The following is a 19,661-nucleotide window of genomic DNA, read 5'->3' on the forward strand; positions in this document are numbered from 1 at the left end:
TAATTGAACATACAATATACATTTATGGCTTGACTCATACTATGGCCCTCGTCTGGTGTAGATCAAAATTTAACTTTTGATAAGCAGTCGTGTGTTTTGCAGAAGCAAAAATAACATTGAAACATTCAGTGAATTTCATAAAATTTGTCAGTTTTAATTCCCAACTCCAAGTAGCAATGCAGCACCTGAAATACTGTTTTCTCTAATAAGTGTTCAGTGGACAAATGAAAGAAATAGCTTATTAATATAGTCAGTTAAGAGGATCATTGTACTGTAGTAAAAAAATAAATAACTAAATTACAGCACACGAGTTGTGAAGAATTTACAAACACTTGTTGCAAGAACACAATGCATTTCTTCTATATATATATATAAACAATGGATAAGTATCATACTGTTTCTTCGTTCATACAGTTATAAAGTAAACTATTTTCAAAATTATATTTTAAAAAGCCCAGTTTTCAAAATAAAAAGTCGGACGTTTTCTGAAAAAATGGTTTGTATTCGAAAATGTGTATGTGGTAACCTTATGTAGGTGGGAATGGGTACAGAAAGAATGAAGTATTATGTTATAGCATTTATGTTAACAGTAGGTCACACTCAGTTATTATCAATCTTCTCGATTAATTATAGTAGCATGCGTAAAGAGGACAAAATAGATCAGATAACCATGGGAATACCGACAGATTTAAAATTAGAATCTAAATTTAAAAAAATGAGTAGCAACCATTGTCCCGTATCGTAAGTTCCTACTTTTTTGTATTATTGCTGTTTTTCTAATTTTCTTCTTAATATTAACGCTTCGTTATTTTTATTATTTATTACTATTGTATTAGTTTATTTACTCTTGTATTATTTTTCATTTTATAACTCTTCTTTTATTTTATTGATTATTTTCACCTAAGGAACGATTTTTTTTTTTTTTTTTAAATGGAGATAATTTTCATGGAAACCTTCCTTTAAACTAAACTTGTATACTCGATTTAAATCCAATATTGAATGCACTGGCGTGAAAATGAAAGTATATGAATTCTTACACAGTATGATATTAATTTAAAAGTTCTGTGTTATTACCTAATTCAATGTACAAACTATAGTATCTATTTGGAACTTTCAATGTATTTCTCTTTCTTTCTCTCACTCTATTAATTGAATTATTAATAAAATTTTCATACAAACAGAACAATATTTAAAAAATGTGAACATAAAATTTTATTTACTTAAGAAAAAAATTCATGTTTAGTAATTTTTAGAATTTAGTTTAACGAACTCTTTGTTATAACAGCTGCATGATTTCACATAAAAGAGAGAAAAAAAGATTCAGTAACCGCGCATTTGACATTGCAAATGACGGAATATAAATTTTTCAGTGAATGTAAATAATAAGTTAAAAAGAATACAGTCAATTTAACTTTACGTTTAACGTGAAATTATTAAATTAAAAAATAATATGTTAATAATATAAAATTTGACCTTAGAACAATGTTTAGTTTAGTTTTTCCAATTACAAATAGCAAAAAGTTAGCACTCGTTAAAATATTAGTCAAACGTTTTATAGCAATGTTACGGCAATTGAAAGGGAAAATAGAAGGCTGTGTTGTAATATCAGTGTGTATATATACAGTCATAAAATGTAGCTATACCTGTATATTAAAATTAAAAAAAAAAAAAAAGCATGGAGTATTTGATTTCAGGTTGCTTAACCGTTTCTGAACTCTCAAAGATTTAAAGTTACTGTGGTAACGCGAGAAAATTAAGTGTAATGCACGAGAAAAAAGTGATATATACTTTTACTTTAAGAGATGAGTTTAATTATTCACGAGAGCAAAGAAGTCAGATTGCACAGAAAGGACTATTAAGGTAGTGAAACATAATTTGCGTAAAATTACGCACGTAACTACATACGTCACACCCATAATAATAATTCAAATATCTCAAATGGTGCTCTTCGTTGCATTGTTGTTACTATACAGTAGTTCAAGCAAGAAGAATGTTTTACTTGCTTAATTTACATGTTTGGGCGCTTCAGTTCCGATGCATTTCAGTGTCTTGTTTGTTAATTTCATCCAGATCAACCACAGGAGTACGTAGTTTGAAGGCTGCAAGAAGCTGTGGACACTCTTTAAAACACAGATTCTTCTCACAATTTTTCAGAGAGAATCGATTATTTAATTATTAATGAAAAATATCAATAAAACCATAAATTTTAAGAAAATTTTCAAACTAAATGGTTTTGAAGAGTTCACATATTAAAGAAAATCTCCTATAACAGCTTTACCTTCATCTAGCACGCTCCTATAGAACGTACCGAAATTACACTCGCGTTAGTAAGATATTGTAAACCTAACTCAAAAAATATGGTACCTAGCAAAGGAATTCAAAGAATTTCTTCGAAATTACTACAGGCTATATCTAAATATATTTCTACATATTTAAATACCATGAACTACTTAAGCAAATAAATTTACAGAAAGAGGGAGCTGGGGAAACGGAACCAGCTTTTATGACATTTAGAGTTTGTCCTCTAAATATTTTGTTTGTTTTTTGGTAGGTAGAGTTTATCTCACGAATCTCTGCCGCGATTCTAATTCTTCGTTGCCGTCAATCGCGGCAGAGATTCATGAGCTAAGCTTTAAAATATAAAAGCAGTTATACTTCCTCATTGTTGATCTCAATGTTTAGTATCAATCTTCACTGAAGTTATGCAAACACACACACACACACACACACACACATATATATATATATATATATATATATATATATATATATATATATATATATATATATATATATATATATATATATATATATATTTTTTTTTTTTTTTTTTTGCCTCTATAAGTTTCACCAGATTAATTCAAAAGGTTGACCTTATGTTATCCCTAACAATTGTTGGTGTCTACCGGTTAGTGGGGCACAATTTTCTAATTTTCTTCTACCTCTATAAATTTTGCCAAACAGTAGTTCATCTTCACAATTTGTCTCCTGAATCTGTTCTACCCTTTCTAAAGTTTGCTCCCAGTTTGAGTTTATCCTCTAAATGTTTCGTTGTTCTGTAAATATTGACCAACAGTAGTTCAAAAGATACAATATGTCCTACATTTTTATGTTTCCATTTAAAGTTTGGCCTGAATCTTTTGTAAGTTGTCCTTTACCAAATGACTTTTAAATTACGACCAAATAATTATTCAAGAAATATACGTAGGTTTCAAAGTCTAAAGTAACATTTTATGCCTGGTGGATCGTAGAAGAAAATGTTTATTTGTATATGTTAGAGATGTAACGACTCTGAAAAAAAGGAAAGTTTTCTCCACGGCTTTTTTCGCCTGGAAAATTTTGGACTTTTTTAAACATTAATTTTAATGGAAAGATAGTCCTATCTTTGTTTTTCCATTATAACACACACACACACACACACACACACACACAAAATAATAATTACTGCATTCTGAAGACAAAATCCAAAAAAAAAGTTCAAGAATCAATGAAAATCGGTTATTCAATAGGATACTAAAAGTGAAAATCGATGGGCGCAGTGAATTTTCTAGTTCCAACGAATTATTTATAGAGCTAGTAAATTAACTTTCAACGACAAAAATGTTTTACTAAAAACAGGGGCGTCATTTAGGGGGGCAGGAGAGGGCAACTGCTCCCCCCAAAAGAGTTTGAGGAATGCATATACTTTAATCGATTGTCTACTAATATACTAGTACAAGACGAGAAAGTCTTATGTCGGTTGCGCTCTTGCACCCCTCAAGCGAAGTCTGAAATGACGCCCCTGACTAAAAAGTTTAATAAATGTTAGAAATAACTATTCTCAAAATGTAGTACATTTTGTATACCAAAATTATTGTTTAAAATATATGAATAAACTAAAATTTCATTGTAAGCAATAAAACATTTATTGATGCTTTTAAAATTCGTGGAGGAAAACGTTTAAAACGCTATCCACAAGTTTCATAATTCAAAAATCTTGATACGCTACAACAATAAAAAAATCTGTAAATAATGTTGTTAAACTAACATCATACCCAAAACAGTCATTTATGGTTTTAATTTTATAAACTGAACTTTCTGAAGCTAACGATAAAATGCTTCCCAAACGGAGAATAAAATGTACGCAAGATGTTATACCAAAACAAAACAAAACAAAAACTTTTTGTATCAGAAGATCCAATATATTTCAATCAAAAATTTTCTTGTAAGCCTTATATCTGGAGAACTACATACAGTCTAGCCAAACTCAAACTATCACTTAACTCAGTATGATGTGCTTATTTCCTTTAAAAAAAAAAAATGATTTAGGGGCCCCTGATCTGTTCAAAAAATGTGTGACCTCTGATCCAAAAACTGATTATTGGCCAAGATCGCAATATTTTGATCCATTTTTTTTTTTTTTTGGGGGGGGGTCCTAAAATTCTTGTTTATATCAGTTTCTCGGTTTAAGGTACATTTTCTTTGCCTGCAGAGATTGAATTTAAGACAACCTGTAAAACGTATATCAAGATGTACTCGTATAAATTTCAGGTACTTGATAAAATGTTTAGGCAACCAAAGCGACATTTGGGACATACGGCTTTCATAACTTACACTTGAAAGTAACAATTGCAACGACAACTTGAAAGCCAGTCAAGACAACCAGGCCCGGATCAACATAGGATTTGCAAATACTGAATGTTCTAAACGCAGTTTCTTAATTATAAGATCCACTACACGGAAACAAAAGTGGTACTTCAACGAGAAAATCATAGCGAAAATTTCTGATTTTTCTCCAAAAGCTGGATTTTATGGATAAAAAGCTGGCTTTCTTGCACCTCTAATATATGTCTATATTTGTAAGAGAAGGTGAGACAACTGTTTGATATTTTTATTACTGTCTTTTGTCCATTGTCCTGTGTAGAAGTTTCTATTGAACAGCTTCTATATGCTTCTTCCTTCCTCTGATAACAAATCTAGGAGGGATCCAATTAGTCTGAGGGTAACCGCAGTCTTCCTATCACATAACACAGGAAATTGCATGAGTTATCAAGTGGTCACACATATAGAGGTCAATGAGAACTACAGTATATAATACTTCAATGCATAATGCTCGAATGCATAATGTAGGAATATTTTATCCAATAGAATGAGTAAACAGAGTAAATGAAAAATAAAATTTCGGACACTATTTGCACCGATTACAAAGAAATATCATTACTTATTCCTTTTTTAAAATTTACAAGTTTCTAAATGAAAATTTGAAGTAACACAAGTTACTATTTAAAAAAAAATGAACATTAAAATCACACATTATTCTTTCTTGTTTTATTTTTCACGCACAATCTATACTATATTATTAAAAAAAAAAAAAAAAAGAATAAAAGTGGCTTAGTCGTCAACACCTAGGGCATACTATTATAGCTAAGAACATAAAATTCGGACAGAATAGTCCTTCTGTCACGAAAGTAAGGTATGAGAAAATATTTTTTGAAGTTACGGAGATAATCCCTGAAGATATGGAGATAAAACTCAACATATACAGGGTGTTTCAAAACAACACCGACAACGTTTGGGAAGTGATTCCTGACACCAAGATAAGGTAAAAAGTATAGACCAACCTGGGTGGACAAGCGCTTCCTTTTGGAGTTATGAGCTGCCGAAAACATGAAAAAAAATTAACTTTAAAAGGCCATAGCTCCAAAACTATGAAACCTACCGTAGTCAGGTCAAGACTTCACTTAGGAACTAATATGTGTGCTACCCCCGTACCCTCCTTAAATGACACTTTTGTATCAAATATAAATAATGAAAAGGGAGAAAAGACGACTACACTGCTGCCTGGCTAATTTGTTGAATCACCGCACGACCCTGGAATTTACAATTTTAAAAAATATAATCTCTTATTTGCTAACTAGTTTAAATGTATCAGTTATGTTTTTCAACTCTCCAAAAAATCAATGACTCCCTTTTTGTCATGGTCTCTACCCCCCCCCCCCCCCGCTGTGGGCAAAACTGCTGGTACAACTTCTTTCAGTCAATAAAAGTAAATTTCTTACGAGACATACCATTCGATATATGAGTACATGGCACATAACTACTGTAATTATGAGAAGAAACTATATGCATGTAATTTTAAATACCGTCGAATAAGATCAAAGCACATAATACTTACCGGATAAAGCTGATAAAGACACGTGGCTTGCAATCAAGGACAAGAGAGCAGGGAACACTTCTATTAGGTAGCCGAGAATTGTCTTCTGTTTCCTAAGCCAAGCATAGTAGAAGCCGATAAACACAGGAAGAAACAGGCGACCCACAAACACCACATGCTCCACAACCTTCATTTTGCTGAAACAAACAACAGAAATAAGTAAAAGTGAGAACTGTTACATATGTATATAGTCTACATCCTTAAAATGCGAAAATAGCCAGAGGGTACTTTCCAAAGTTTCCGGCCTGAACTTAAATATCGCGCCACTGGCAACAAGCTGCTCGTGATATATAGTGCCACCTATGGAAGAAACAATGTATCAGTTTCAACTGTCTAGCTGCATCAGTTCGTTTGAGGCAGTTATTTGAATATGTCGTTGGGCGTTGAGCTTGCATGTTGCATTACAGTGTTCCAATCCACATGGCTCTTGTTGCCAAGGATGCAGTACTAAATCTATGTTATAGGGAGGATGTTGAATCTCCTAGAACCAACAGTCTTTCACTGCAGCATTATCATGCAGTTTGCGAGTTAATGTACAGTGATTGATTAAAAAAAAAAAAATGTCTCCAACGAATTGACGCAGCTAGACAGTTGAAACTGACATTATTTCTTTTATAGATGGAACTATATGCCATGAACGACCTATTATCAGTGGCACGATATTTCAGTCAGATAGAAAACTTTTAGAAATACCCTCGTATGATGGAATTACCTATTTCTTAAGGATATCAATTTTTATAGTTTATCAACTAATATTGACTAGAAAATTTCAAAGCATTGATGTATATTGTTTTCAAATTATAAATCTGCATGAGAAAAATGTTTTTTTTTTTTTTTTAATTCTACACTTTTAAAACAAATCTAGTAAAACTAATAAATACGCCAACACAAATCAACACTAGAAAATTATTCAAAATTTCAAATTATTAATTTCTACATTTTTACACCATATTGTAAGATTTTTCTTGATGTTTAAAAAACATTGTATCACTTCACTTTTTCGAAGTTTTTCTCCGTCAACTTAATTTACTTGTCTGGACAACCGTATGCATCAGAGTTGAGAAATATATCTCAATGCCGCAATATTCAAAGCACAAAAAGTAATAATAAAAATCTTACGAGACATGTTTACTATCCTCCCTCGAAGAATCTTTTAACTTGACATTTTAAATTGAAATTACATATAACTTACGGAAAGTTTACTCTATCAACCATATGGAAACGGTCTCTGGTCAAATTTATTCAAATTCTGATAATCTGTAGATAACGTAGCTATTGCTGAAACTCAAAATGAGAAGGAAGTCCAAAAATTAATAATTTTTGTACATTTTAATGAGCTGCCTTTCAGATATTTATTCGAGTATATAGATGATGAGACTTTACGCCCCAAATAATTTTCTGAAACTATCAGTAAACAGTGAAAGCACTATGAGCAGCTTCCTGTTGTTGGTTTTGAGAAAATTCCACCCGAAGATATTTCTGTAACAAAAAATTCATTAAAAATCCATTCCAAAAGAAGTATTTTGAAGAAAACGGTAAATAGGTTTGTTTTAAAACCGGTTTCGGCATTAAAATAACCGAATTGGTTTTGCAGAAAACTGAAATGTCGCTTTTTGAGTTTTCTACAAACCGGTTTACGTTTTGGTAAAATCCGGTTTTGTCCATTTCTAAAATATATATTAAAATTACATTGTGATTATTATTTTCTAAAAATTCTATCTTCTTAGTGCAGGTATCACACACTTTGCAACTTGGTCGAGACGTCTTAAAACATTAAGAATTACGGTGATGAAGAGTTCTTTTGCCGCTTGGTAATTCTTCAAATCAGATACGTACATCAACATGCCACGTTTTTCTGTACTGAGTATTTTTCTAGTACGCATTGTTGATAATAAAATTATCTCCTCAAGAAAACAATGCAATGTTTTTTCGATAATATTATCAATACTTAATAGGAACAATAGCCTCTATTATAGATAATGATAACTATTGTTGCATAAGTAAAATGCAGAGAAGTTCATACTTTCAATACACCTGCCAGTTTGTTGTTACTGACTTTTAACATAAAAGATAGACCAAGATCAAAGTTGAATCTGCATTATCAATATCAAGAGGCAGAAATAGCGTAAATGTTTTATAAGATTATCACGTAAACATGTCTGCAATATACTATAGATTTAGTGGCCTTTGATCTCAGGAAATTTATTATCTATGTTCTTTCATAAGTCTCTTCCCCTTCCGTTCCTTCCATATCCAGCATCATTAGAAAGCAAAATTGGGAAACTTCGCGAGAGTAATATTTTTAGGTGTGAAAACGGAGGGACCCGAGCTTAAACGGTAGCAACTAGCGATCTTAGATCAGTGGTCGTAAATAGAGTGAAATTTCCTTAATCTAGGGAAATTTGGTAAAAAGAGAATTTTGGAAGCTAAATGCTGAAATTTAGGAAAATAATCAGGTAGAAAATTTTTATTGGAAACTAGAAAAGATTCATTTAAAATAACTGGAACACATAACACACACAAAAAAGTATATTACAATTCCCTGTGGGAGCTGATGTCGTTTGGATCCAACATTAAACTGCAGATGCATGTCTCATATAGCCTCGCTGCTGAAAGGAACACTAAACTGTAATCCAATAACAACTCTTATTATTCCGTTAGTAATTTCATATTTAATTACTCGTCCTTCATTTGGTTTTTCTACAATAAATAAATAAATAAACTAAAACAAAATAATTAAATCAACTCACAATAACAGTATAGACTTATATCATATGCGACCTACAAAACTCACTTGATCTAGACAAACTTACCATGAAGGTAAACTTTTACTTCCTTAGTACGCATGTAAAGCTTATTCTTATGTAGACCCGGAGGATTTTTCCCGGGAGTGCAAGCAAAAGACCGTGTCCAAAGAGGGCAAAATACTGATTCTATGGGCGAGTAAAAGATTCCAAGGGGGGCAAATAAAAGCATCACGAAAACACACTGTTACACGAGTAAACATAATGCATTACATCATATAAACAACAATTACTTACTCAGATATCTTCAGGTTATTAACTACAGTAAATATATATACTATAGTACTTTAAGTACTATAATATGTGAGACAAATAAGTATGTTTTAACATGTATTTCCAGAAACTGAACACCCTTCAAAAATCTATGGAAGCTAGCTGCCTTCCTTTTTTCCACTGCGGGCGGCCATGTATGTGTACTTTGATTTCTAAGTTATGATTCATCGAAGCTGGAGTTACAGTAGACTTACGTTAGTCAAATTTTCGCAGAAAATTTTATTTACTAATTGCTATTTAGAACAAGAATTTAAAAGAAATGTATTGAACAAACCTGTTAAATGATTAGGTAAACGTAGTGTGCATTTATAATAAAGATTTGCTTAAGTCAATGAAGGAAGACTTTCCCGCAATTGGGAAACAAATCACTAGTATGCATCTGATTATACTATTCGAACAAAATTTCTGTTAAGAATGTGGATTCTTAGCTGTAAGACGTTAGAAAAACTTATACAGATAGATAATCTGGTTATTGTAGCATTAGTACTCAGTTCATGAGACGTAGCACAACTAATCTTAATCCTCAACATATCCCTTTGTACCGGTTCCTTATTTCCAGTTGTTTACACTCTTAAGTCATAAGGGAAAAATAGTCATGTTAGTCCAACTTAATTCACTCGCGCTACACAAAGTACATGGGCTAGAACTTGCCTTTGGATATATATATATATATATATATATATATATATATATATATATATATATATATATATATATATATATATATATATATATAATAGAAATTAAAGCCCAAAGATATGCACTGTACATTATATTCCAGGATCACAGCGGATCAGTCGTAGAGTGCGAGGGTTCACAGGTTTATCTCAGAATTAAATGCGATTTTGTGATGGACAAGACTGTTTTCCACCATATTTTCATTCCACCAACAATTTCGTAATAATTAACTTTCGTTAATCTTCTGCATCCTTTAACCAAAAGGGCATAAGCATGAGAGGTTAAAACTAACAAAGGTGAAAGAAGGAAAATATAAAGGTAACCAAGAAAGTTCCGTTGCTTTTTGTGGAGATCTGTGTTCAATTGGCCTTCACACCGTAAGTTAAATGAGATAAGGCGAAGGTCATTTGTTCGTGTGGGTTTATCCAACATACTACCTGGTTGTGGCAGTTCAGTTACACCGTGAATTTGAGTAAGGACAGAGTGAACATGAGACCTCCACAGAGCGTCATAAGGGCGTGTATGCTGTACGAGTTCAAACTGGGGTCAAACGCCGCAACAACGGGGCGGAAGATATGCCAGGCCTTTGGTGAGGGTGTCGAGACTACGCGGACAGTGCAGCAGTGATTTAGCAAGTTTAAGGACGGTGACGAAACACTCGAAGACGAACCACCTGCCGGAAGACCAGCACATGTACAAAATGAAGATCCTCAGGCAGCAATTGAGGCGAACAGTGGCCAGACATGTGAGGAACTGGGACTACAATTCAGTGTGAGTGGAGAAAACATTCGGCAGCACCTCCATCAACTTGGGAAGCACTACAAGTTGGGTCGATGGGTCCTACATGATTTGACTCCGAGCCAGAAGCCAACGCGAACAGATACCTTTGTTTCTTTCCTGTTTTGTCTGAGGAAGGAGCCTTTCTGAAAAGGGTGTTGACATATAGTAAGAAGTGGGTTCTGTACGAGGCTCCACGGCGCCGACATCATTGGTTAGCATCCCATGAACCGCTTCCAAAACAACCGAAACCAGCACTGCACCAGAATAAGGTCCTTCTGTGTTTGGACTGCTCGCGGCATCATGAACCCGGAACTGCTACCAGCTGGTCAGAGCATCAATGCAACTGTGTTGTTAGCAGTTGAACCATGTTCAAGAAAAACTCAAAACCCTGGAGCCACTTCTGAATCGCAAAGGGGTCCTCGTGTCACAGGACAACACTAAGCCCCACGTGGCTAAGATGACCCAGGATACCATTCTACGCTTTGGATGGGAAACACTATTGCATCCGCCATACTCCCCGGACATTGCACCGTCCGATTATCACCTGTTCCATTTCTTAGACAATTCCCTTAGATGACGTCAGTTCAAATCCCTAGAAGAGGTGCAAAATGCACTTGATACCTTCTTCGCTTCACGACCCAGCAACTTCTACCACAATGGTATCCATGGCCTTCCAGAACGTTGGCAGAAGGTCGTCGATGCTAATGGGGACTATTTTTGATCTTCCAGGTACATCTTAGGTGGCATATCGATGTTCGAAGGTGGTGGGTGAAAATGCAACAGAACTTTCTTGGTTACCTTTATATTTATGGTCAATGAAGGTAGTATATTTTCTAGTTTCTTTTTCTTACAGTGAATGCATAAAATGCTTGAAATGGACATGTTCGTGTAACATATAACACAAGCCATACGGCAATTTACTGGCAATAAAACCTTCTTTCAAGTGATAAAGATATCAAATGAATGCAGTACTTCGAGCAGAAGTATAAAGGGGTTTTCGGGGAAATTGCGCACAATTTTAATATGCAACGCATACACATTTCAAATGTAAAACATAGGCATATAATAATATCGTTAAACGTTTTCGGAGCTGTTAGAAAGAAAATCCATATATATGTTGCTGTATCGACAGAAACAATTACAGGTAAACTAGTCATGCATTTAAGCTTGAGCTTTAACTAGCATCACGATTCCCATGCTCGCAATGAGATACTACCTAGGGATTGAAAATCCAAGTACTATGATAAAGTGACAAAACGAAACAAAAAAAGGTATATTTTAATAATTTTTTTAATGCACGAAATAAATTGTTTCCACACGGAATATACTCATTTAAGAGTACACATTGGAATAAGTCCAGAGTACAGTGGTTAATATAATTAGAAAATTATAATCTACTTAGAATCAACATTAACAGACGAAACCCATATCCACAAAGAAACTAAATGTCGATTGAAAGTATTGTGTTATGTCGAAGAATTTGAAGCTCAAAATATATGAAACAATAATTATGATTATTGTGTTATATGGTTGCGAAACACGACTGCTTATTTTGGAAAGAACGCACACTGGACGTATTTAAAAATAAAATTTTGAGGCAAATATTCGGAGTCGCACCCAAGAGGGACGGAAATGGGTAATGCCGGAAACTTCATACCGAGGAACTGCATAATGTATACAGTTTACTCACATTGTTAGGAGCATTAAAGCTAGGAGGCTCAGGTTAGAGGTTTGCAAGGGCTCGGGCCTACAAAACATATATAACTTCGGGCCCGGGCTGGGCTCGGGCTGTAAATTTTTAAATATACTACGATATTTCTCGGGCCTTTTCGGGCCTCACTTTGTAAATATACTGTACAACGATATATATTGCACCGTTCTTTCTGGAGAATTTTTAAAGCACAACTGCAAAATTAAAGCTCTAATTGCTGTAAATAAAAATACAATTTTGTGTTAATTATTAAGTTTCTGTAATTCGGGCTTATTTCGGGCTCATTTGATCACACGAGCTCGGGCCGGGCGCTGGGTCCAAATGCTTAAAAATACTTCGGACTCGGGTCGGGCCTCACATTGTAAATTCACAGGCCGGGCCGGGCTCGGGCTAAAAATTCCGGCCCGTGCAGACCTCTAGCTCAGGTGAGAAGGTTATGTAGCCTGAATGGAAGAACGTAGAAACGCTTTCAAAATTTTAACTGAAACTCAACAGGGCAATAATTGTTAGGAAGATCTGGGTGTAGATGCGAGGAGAGTTTTGCAGAAATAGGAATACAAGTAGAAACTGGATCCAGTAGCTAAGGAAAGAAGTCAATGGAGAGCTTCTACTGCGGGACTGAACCTTCGGGTTCCATAAGCCATATAGTTAGTTAGTACAAAAATCATAAACTTTGGATAATTTCTAAACTACTTCAGAAATTATAATGATTTGAGGCTAAATTAGAATAAATATTAGAATCATGCTTTTACAATCTAAATAACCACATATTTCATTACTTGTTGAAATACGTGTTCAAACAATTTATTTGAATAAATGAATAAGGGTTAATTCTAATTGCGTGGGGCCAAAACTAGGTAAAAAACAGAAATTTTACAGGAGAAATGAATTGTTAGTAGTGAAATGTAATTATTGTATCCCTAATAGAATTCTAGACTTTTAATAGGCTTATTCTATTCAAACCTTCAAGGCCAAGTCTTAGGCTTGCACAAGTTTGCATTTACATGGCTACAGATCTAACCAAGGCTATAGCAAACTTGCTAATTCCTCGATTCCAAGCTTGTTTCAAACTTCACAATAATACATAACATAAGGCTAACCTTAAAATTCTTTTAAATTGATATACTTGTCAAGCATAAGTTAAAATTTAGACTTGGCAAAGCCGTACACAGAGAACTTGTAAGGCCAAGTTTAACACGCAGGCAAAGCCACACAGACAGAATTTCTAAGGTTAAGTCTATCAAGAAAAATTAAGGGCAAACTTAGACTTATTTTAGACGTGCTTGCTTACTGGGATGAGTAATATGTGAAGTGAATGGAATAGAAATACAGTGTGTGCAATGGAGAAACAACACTGAAACAAGAGAATATAGTGCACACCTTTTTGAAAGCCATTGCCGATCTATACAATCCATGAAGGTAAATAGAACGTAAAGTAATCTAACTTAACCAAAATTAGGCTATAGTTATGAACAAAGTATGAATTTTAAAAAAAAATCTGGCCTCCCGTAATTAGAATTTATCCATGAATAACTGTTCAAAAAACAAAACTCGAATAATGTAACAAATATTACTTGACTAATGAACAATCGGGCAACTATTCGGATAAATTTAACAGCCTTCTGACAATAATTTCGGTATCCTTAGTCCCTACGATTCCATTTAGCATTACATCTTCTAGACATATACTCTTCTTCTTCTTCATAACCTCAACTGAGGTTTTATATCTTCAGATGTAGACCTAGGTTCAAGTCACCCATATCGCTAAGTAATGTCATTAACGGGGCGATTTAAATTAAACATTGATGGAAATGAAAGGTGATGATGATGATGATGATAAAAGGTGGCGGATGAATCTCAGTTCCACGAACATCCTCAAATGAAATTCTTGCCTTCGGCACCACGGAAATGACGTTACACACTTCATAGACTCTTAATGGAAGTGTTGCCTCTAATTTCACATTGAAACACGTAAGTAATTAGCATTCTAATTCTGTTGGCGTGAATGTTACTCTTAATGCCATAATATTAATTCTTCTCAGCAACAATAGAGTCATGTATGCTAAAAATAACTATCAAAAGGAAATAAAGTTATTAATACTGAGCTGCGTGTTAGGTTTATATCCTCAAGACTTCCTCTTGTCTCTTCAATGCGTCCACAGAAAAACACGATTCAAGATAAAATTCGAAAAGTATTTTTGAAGCAAGAGAAATGAACTATATTCTAAGTATTACGCTACAACAGTGCCATAACGTAGACCCTTGAACTTCGTGTTCTCTTCATCTTGACTTTCTCATTTCAAATATAAACGTTATCTTTAGCGTTTACAACTGAAATGGGTATAGGTAGTGTCCCGAGATGAGATGAAAAGTACGTTTTAAATTCGAGATGAGACGTTTCACGAGCCTCGTATGGGATGGTAATTCACCTAGGTCTTAGATTTTAAACACTGTTTTAAAGTTTACCTTTCGTTCTATGGCGATAAACGTTGAAACTGGAAATGACTAATTTGAACCACTTGCGGTTTGAATATTGAGATTAACGGAGGATATAACCTATACTTGGAACGCTTAATCGTTGGCAATAAACTGCATCTCGATAACTCTTACAACACCGTGTGCGTGGGTTTTCTCGGGGTTCTTCCGTTTCGTCCCACTTTCTTCATTCCACCATTTTCATTTATTACTCATTATCACCGTCTCCTTTAGCCTAACCGGCATAACCGTGGGACGTAACATTCAAAGATTTCATTTTATTTTTTTCGATAACTCTTACCGTTTTTGCTCTGATACCTGTCGATGGACAAATGGACTGACAAAGCCGTTCTATAAGACTTCCGACAGTTATGCATAGCAGAGGACCAATCATAGATGCTTCTTGTCTAAAAATTATTGCAAGGTGAAATCGACCCAGCTATTACTAATATCTTTGCTGGTTAAAATGTTTATTTTAAACAGGACGATATGCCACCAATTTAATCGTGATGCGACATTTTCTCTCTTTACGGTTCCAAAAGTACGGATACAATGAATGGTATTTGTGGTATACACTCCTTGATCTTCGGACTTAACACATTTAGACTTCTACGTTTGAGGTACATTGAAGGGCAAGACATATGTCCAAAAGCTAAAACCTGATGGATATGAGGGAGAAAATTGAACGTGTCTGTGCTGGTATTCCGCTAGAAACAATCACATCTGTATTACGCTCTGTTACATAGTGTCGTCAACGATGTCTTTATACTGAGGCTGTCATTTCGAACATTTTAATTTTAAATTTAAGGTTCACAATGCGACAACAGTTACGTTTACTATCTGTTATGTGGCCAATATGTAGAGGTCAAATGTGGAGACATTAAATTGGAACACCTTGTATATTATATACAGTAATTCAATCACACAAGCATTAGTCAATCACACAAACAGATTACCTGATTGCAGTAATCCATTTGTGTAGAATTAATATCTATATCTATCTATCTATATATGCAGTGATATTTTCTATATATGCAGTGAGAAAATTTCATTAGGCACGAGAACTTTCATATGACATAAAATACAAACACGGTTTAATATATGAAGTATATCATATAATGCATTTCAATGCATCACCTCTCCATGCACTTAATTTTCTGTGCACCTTGATATTTTAAAGACTCGGACAACGATATTTTACTATGTTAAAACTTTGGTGAAACAGTGTTCAAATTTATAATAATATTAATACTACTAATAATAGCCCATGTTAGTTTAGTGGCTACCTCGTATACTTTTAGTGCGCGGGATCCCGGATTCGATTCCTGATGAAATTAGCCTTGAAAATTAGAAGGCTTCGGGTTTCAATATGATGGTTCGGGTTTCACCTCAAACTGTAGGACCACTTTCTCATATAACTTGGGTGCTGGAAAGGAAGGCAAACTTCAACAAACAACATGCAACAGTTATGTAAATAAATAAATAAATAAAACTATAATGTATAGTTTTGAAAAGTAGATGATATATATATATATATATATTTTATTGTAGCGCGAAATACAGTCATACATTCCTACCAGTAATTAAGTTTATAGATTGACTGACACGTAAAATTCACAAACGGAAGTACGTTTAAATTAGATATAAATCTGCGCACATTAATTCCAGTCACAAACCAAGTTGAGTGTTAATAAAATAAGTGCGATTTAAAGAAAGGAAGTTGAGCACAACACAGACTACAACGGAACATTCGTAATAAACACTTTAAATATAGTTGGAGGATATTGCATGAAAAAATTGTTAACAACCTCCTTCGTACTCCTTTCAACATTTAATCTTTTTTTCATGTCACACTTTCGCAGACTTCCCAATGGCAATATTTCTAACTCAAGGACTTACGCTAACAACGCTCGTTTTTTTGTTTTATTTTATACACGTCCCAAATGGCATAGATACATATAATATGCATAAACACATGATCTTCATATTGACGAAACTAATACAAGTACAATTTACTGTATACTACTAGCACGGATGTATTGAAGTAAGTTATTTTGAACCATCGATTAGGAGAGTTTCATGTGTTTCCTAAAACCATGTAACCTCCCTTGCGTACGCCACCGATTCCGCTATAAGTTTCGACAAAGTAGTAATTTTATGTCGTACTGGGCATTATGGCAACCGTTGTAGGCGCTAAGTGGTACAGTCAAGCTCAAAATGAATTCTAACTTATTATTCAGTAAGTTCTAAAATTTCGCCAGAGACCTTATGGGCGTCACACCGGTTGAGAACCACTAGTTTGTCGGACTTGAAGCGGAGATAGGCGAACAATTCGTTCTTGATTCGAAATTGGATAGTTCAGGTCCGAAATTAACAGCCAGTTGTTCAGGCTAATATTTTTATCAGTATCATAGCTCAATTGGTGACCCGGCAGTTTGAAATAGATAGGTCAACAACCACTATCCAAATATTTACTTCAAATCTACAGATTGCGTAAAAAATTGCGCCCATATACTGGGCAACTAAATGGACCAATATTTATACAAGAACAAATCCTTAAACAGAAATCATAGGACACATATTTGGATGACAGACACTCTTCCCAGAAACAACACTGAAAAAAAAAGAATTGGATACAAGACGGACCTAATTCAACTCCATCTACTGGCATGTGGGAAATTGTGTATACTGTGAAAATTATGGATCTAGATAATTTGGGGGAGATGATAACTAAAGCAGCGTCTATTATCGTTCCTGAGATATGAAAGGGAATTCAAAGGGAACGTGGAAGGCTTTCAGGAATTATGTTCAGAACAATAGCAAACATAGGGTGTACATTCTGCAATAAAGTAGGTAGAGTTTATTGGATCCAGGATTTATAACAAGTTCGATATATTATATTTATGTGCAAAATTGAATTATCTTTTCAAACATACGCTAAGAATATTGATACGTTGAAAAAATTAATAAAATAAGAAACTCTAACAGAAAAAAGTAACATTTTAAGGTGTTTGGTTTACCAAACTTTATATACTGTCCGTCTGTCCGGGAGATAAAAAACTGACAAGAACTACTTACTTGATGGATTACTATCAATTTTGGCGAAGATGGAAAGTTAGAATTTAGAATTCGAGTTCGTTGGTGGAGGTGATACTCAAACCGGAAGTGGTACAAATCAACCATTTCCGGTTTTAACGTTGATGACTATAGCGCAAAAACGGAAATAGATAACGGGAAGCTGTTACTTGTGATAAATTAAGCGTCTTACGTACAATTAATCTATATTCTTGACTCTCTACTAAAATCGGGAGTGACAGAAATCTCTCCTACATCTTCCGGTTCAATATTGGCCTAATAGAACAAAAACGATAAGATAGCGAGATTTTTAAAAATCGATTTAGCGTTCTAAAAATGGGTACCATCTTCTGTTATAACGTTCTATTCAAACCGGAAGAGGTGGAAATCAACCGGTTTCAACATTGATCGCTATAGAGTTAAAAAGGCAACATATAGCGAGAAGCTGTTTTCTCAATCAATTAAGCGTCTCAAGAATATATTACGCCTCCACTCTAATTTCTCTATTAAAACCAGAAGTACTACAAATATACGACCATGTCCGGTTTCAGAGAAAATATTACGCTATGCAAACCAAACTCATTCACGTGGTGTACATGTGATACTGCTGCTTATTTTTTTAACAAAGAAAGAAATACGAAAATACACTTATATGTAAATACCCTTTTTGATCAAAGTAGTATCATTAGTCCACCGTCTTAACAGGTGCTACAATATTTAGTTTTGCCAATCATACATAGACCCTACACGAATTAACAAGGAATAAAGGTAAAAATAAAACTTAAATAAAATAAAGGATAAAGGACACCCATTAAAACTAGTGTTTCGTGAATCTCTGATAACCTAGCACTACGTAGTTCTATATTTGCGGTTCATTTATTTCTGTCAGGTAACGTATATTTATCTTTAGAAGTTGATTCATAATCACAGTAAAAAAATAAATAAAAAATAAAGCAGAAGAAAAAGTACAGAAATAGGACACGTTCTTAGCCATCTTCCAAGAAAGAAAAATAAAACACTCTATCAAGCTTCAGAACTAAGTTGTCAAGCAAGTTTTCTGTTTTATACTTTTTTTTTTTTTTTTTTTTTTACAGTAATTTCTACAGCATCAGCTTAGAGCAGGTATATTATATTAACTAGATTGTATTTATGTTAATGGCAATATGCCAAGGTATTTAAATTTAAATTCAAGAAAAGACAGAATTCATATTATATAATCTGTTAAAAAAAAAAAAAGCTATAGATAGTAAAAAAAAAAAAAAGACAACTTTCGACAAAAGTGAGAATAGAGAAGCCATCGATCTGATACTGAACAAGGACATGCTTTTGTACACAAGCAAATTCCTTCGTCAAAAAGGTGTTTATGAATGTTAAAATAAGGTGAGCTGTATAACTGATAGAAGCAGCAGCTATTTTGATTCATGATTTAATAAAACATAATACACCTGCATAAATGATTTTTTAAAGTGTCAGACAATTCACCATGCATTCGTATAAGCTGCTCCTAAATTCTGAACTACAACTTATTGAAAGAGAAAAGTTGCTACTTTAAAATAGTACATGATTGTTTACATAGTCATTTAAGATTTTTATCGATTTGTAAATTTGGACACAATTATCGAATTCGCCCGTATTTCTTATAATATTAGTATGTGTATAATCAGCAAAGACA

General features: G+C 33.8%; 1 protein-coding gene across 2 annotated transcripts in view; it reads right to left on the reverse strand.

The window, feature by feature from the left end:
• LOC145690684 (protein SERAC1) overlaps positions 1–19,661 on the reverse strand; it is a 192,344-nt gene that overhangs the window by 129,879 nt on the left and 42,804 nt on the right. The window contains exons 1-2 of one of the 2 annotated variants that reach the window (XM_081765835.1): positions 14,014–14,118; positions 6,155–6,330 (exon numbers count right to left, since the gene is read on the reverse strand). In XM_081765835.1, the coding sequence (XP_081621961.1) occupies positions 6,155–6,326 (172 nt within the window). In that variant the 5' untranslated portion in view covers positions 6,327–6,330; positions 14,014–14,118. Of the gene's footprint in view, positions 1–6,154; positions 6,331–14,013; positions 14,119–19,661 lie in introns of those variants that run through there. The other variant, XM_081765825.1, reaches the window with a different exon arrangement.

Source organism: Thermobia domestica, chromosome 1 (genome assembly GCF_964235325.1).
Source record: "Thermobia domestica chromosome 1, izTheDome1.hap1.1, whole genome shotgun sequence".
In the NCBI taxonomy this organism is placed as follows: domain Eukaryota; kingdom Metazoa; phylum Arthropoda; class Insecta; order Zygentoma; family Lepismatidae; genus Thermobia; species Thermobia domestica.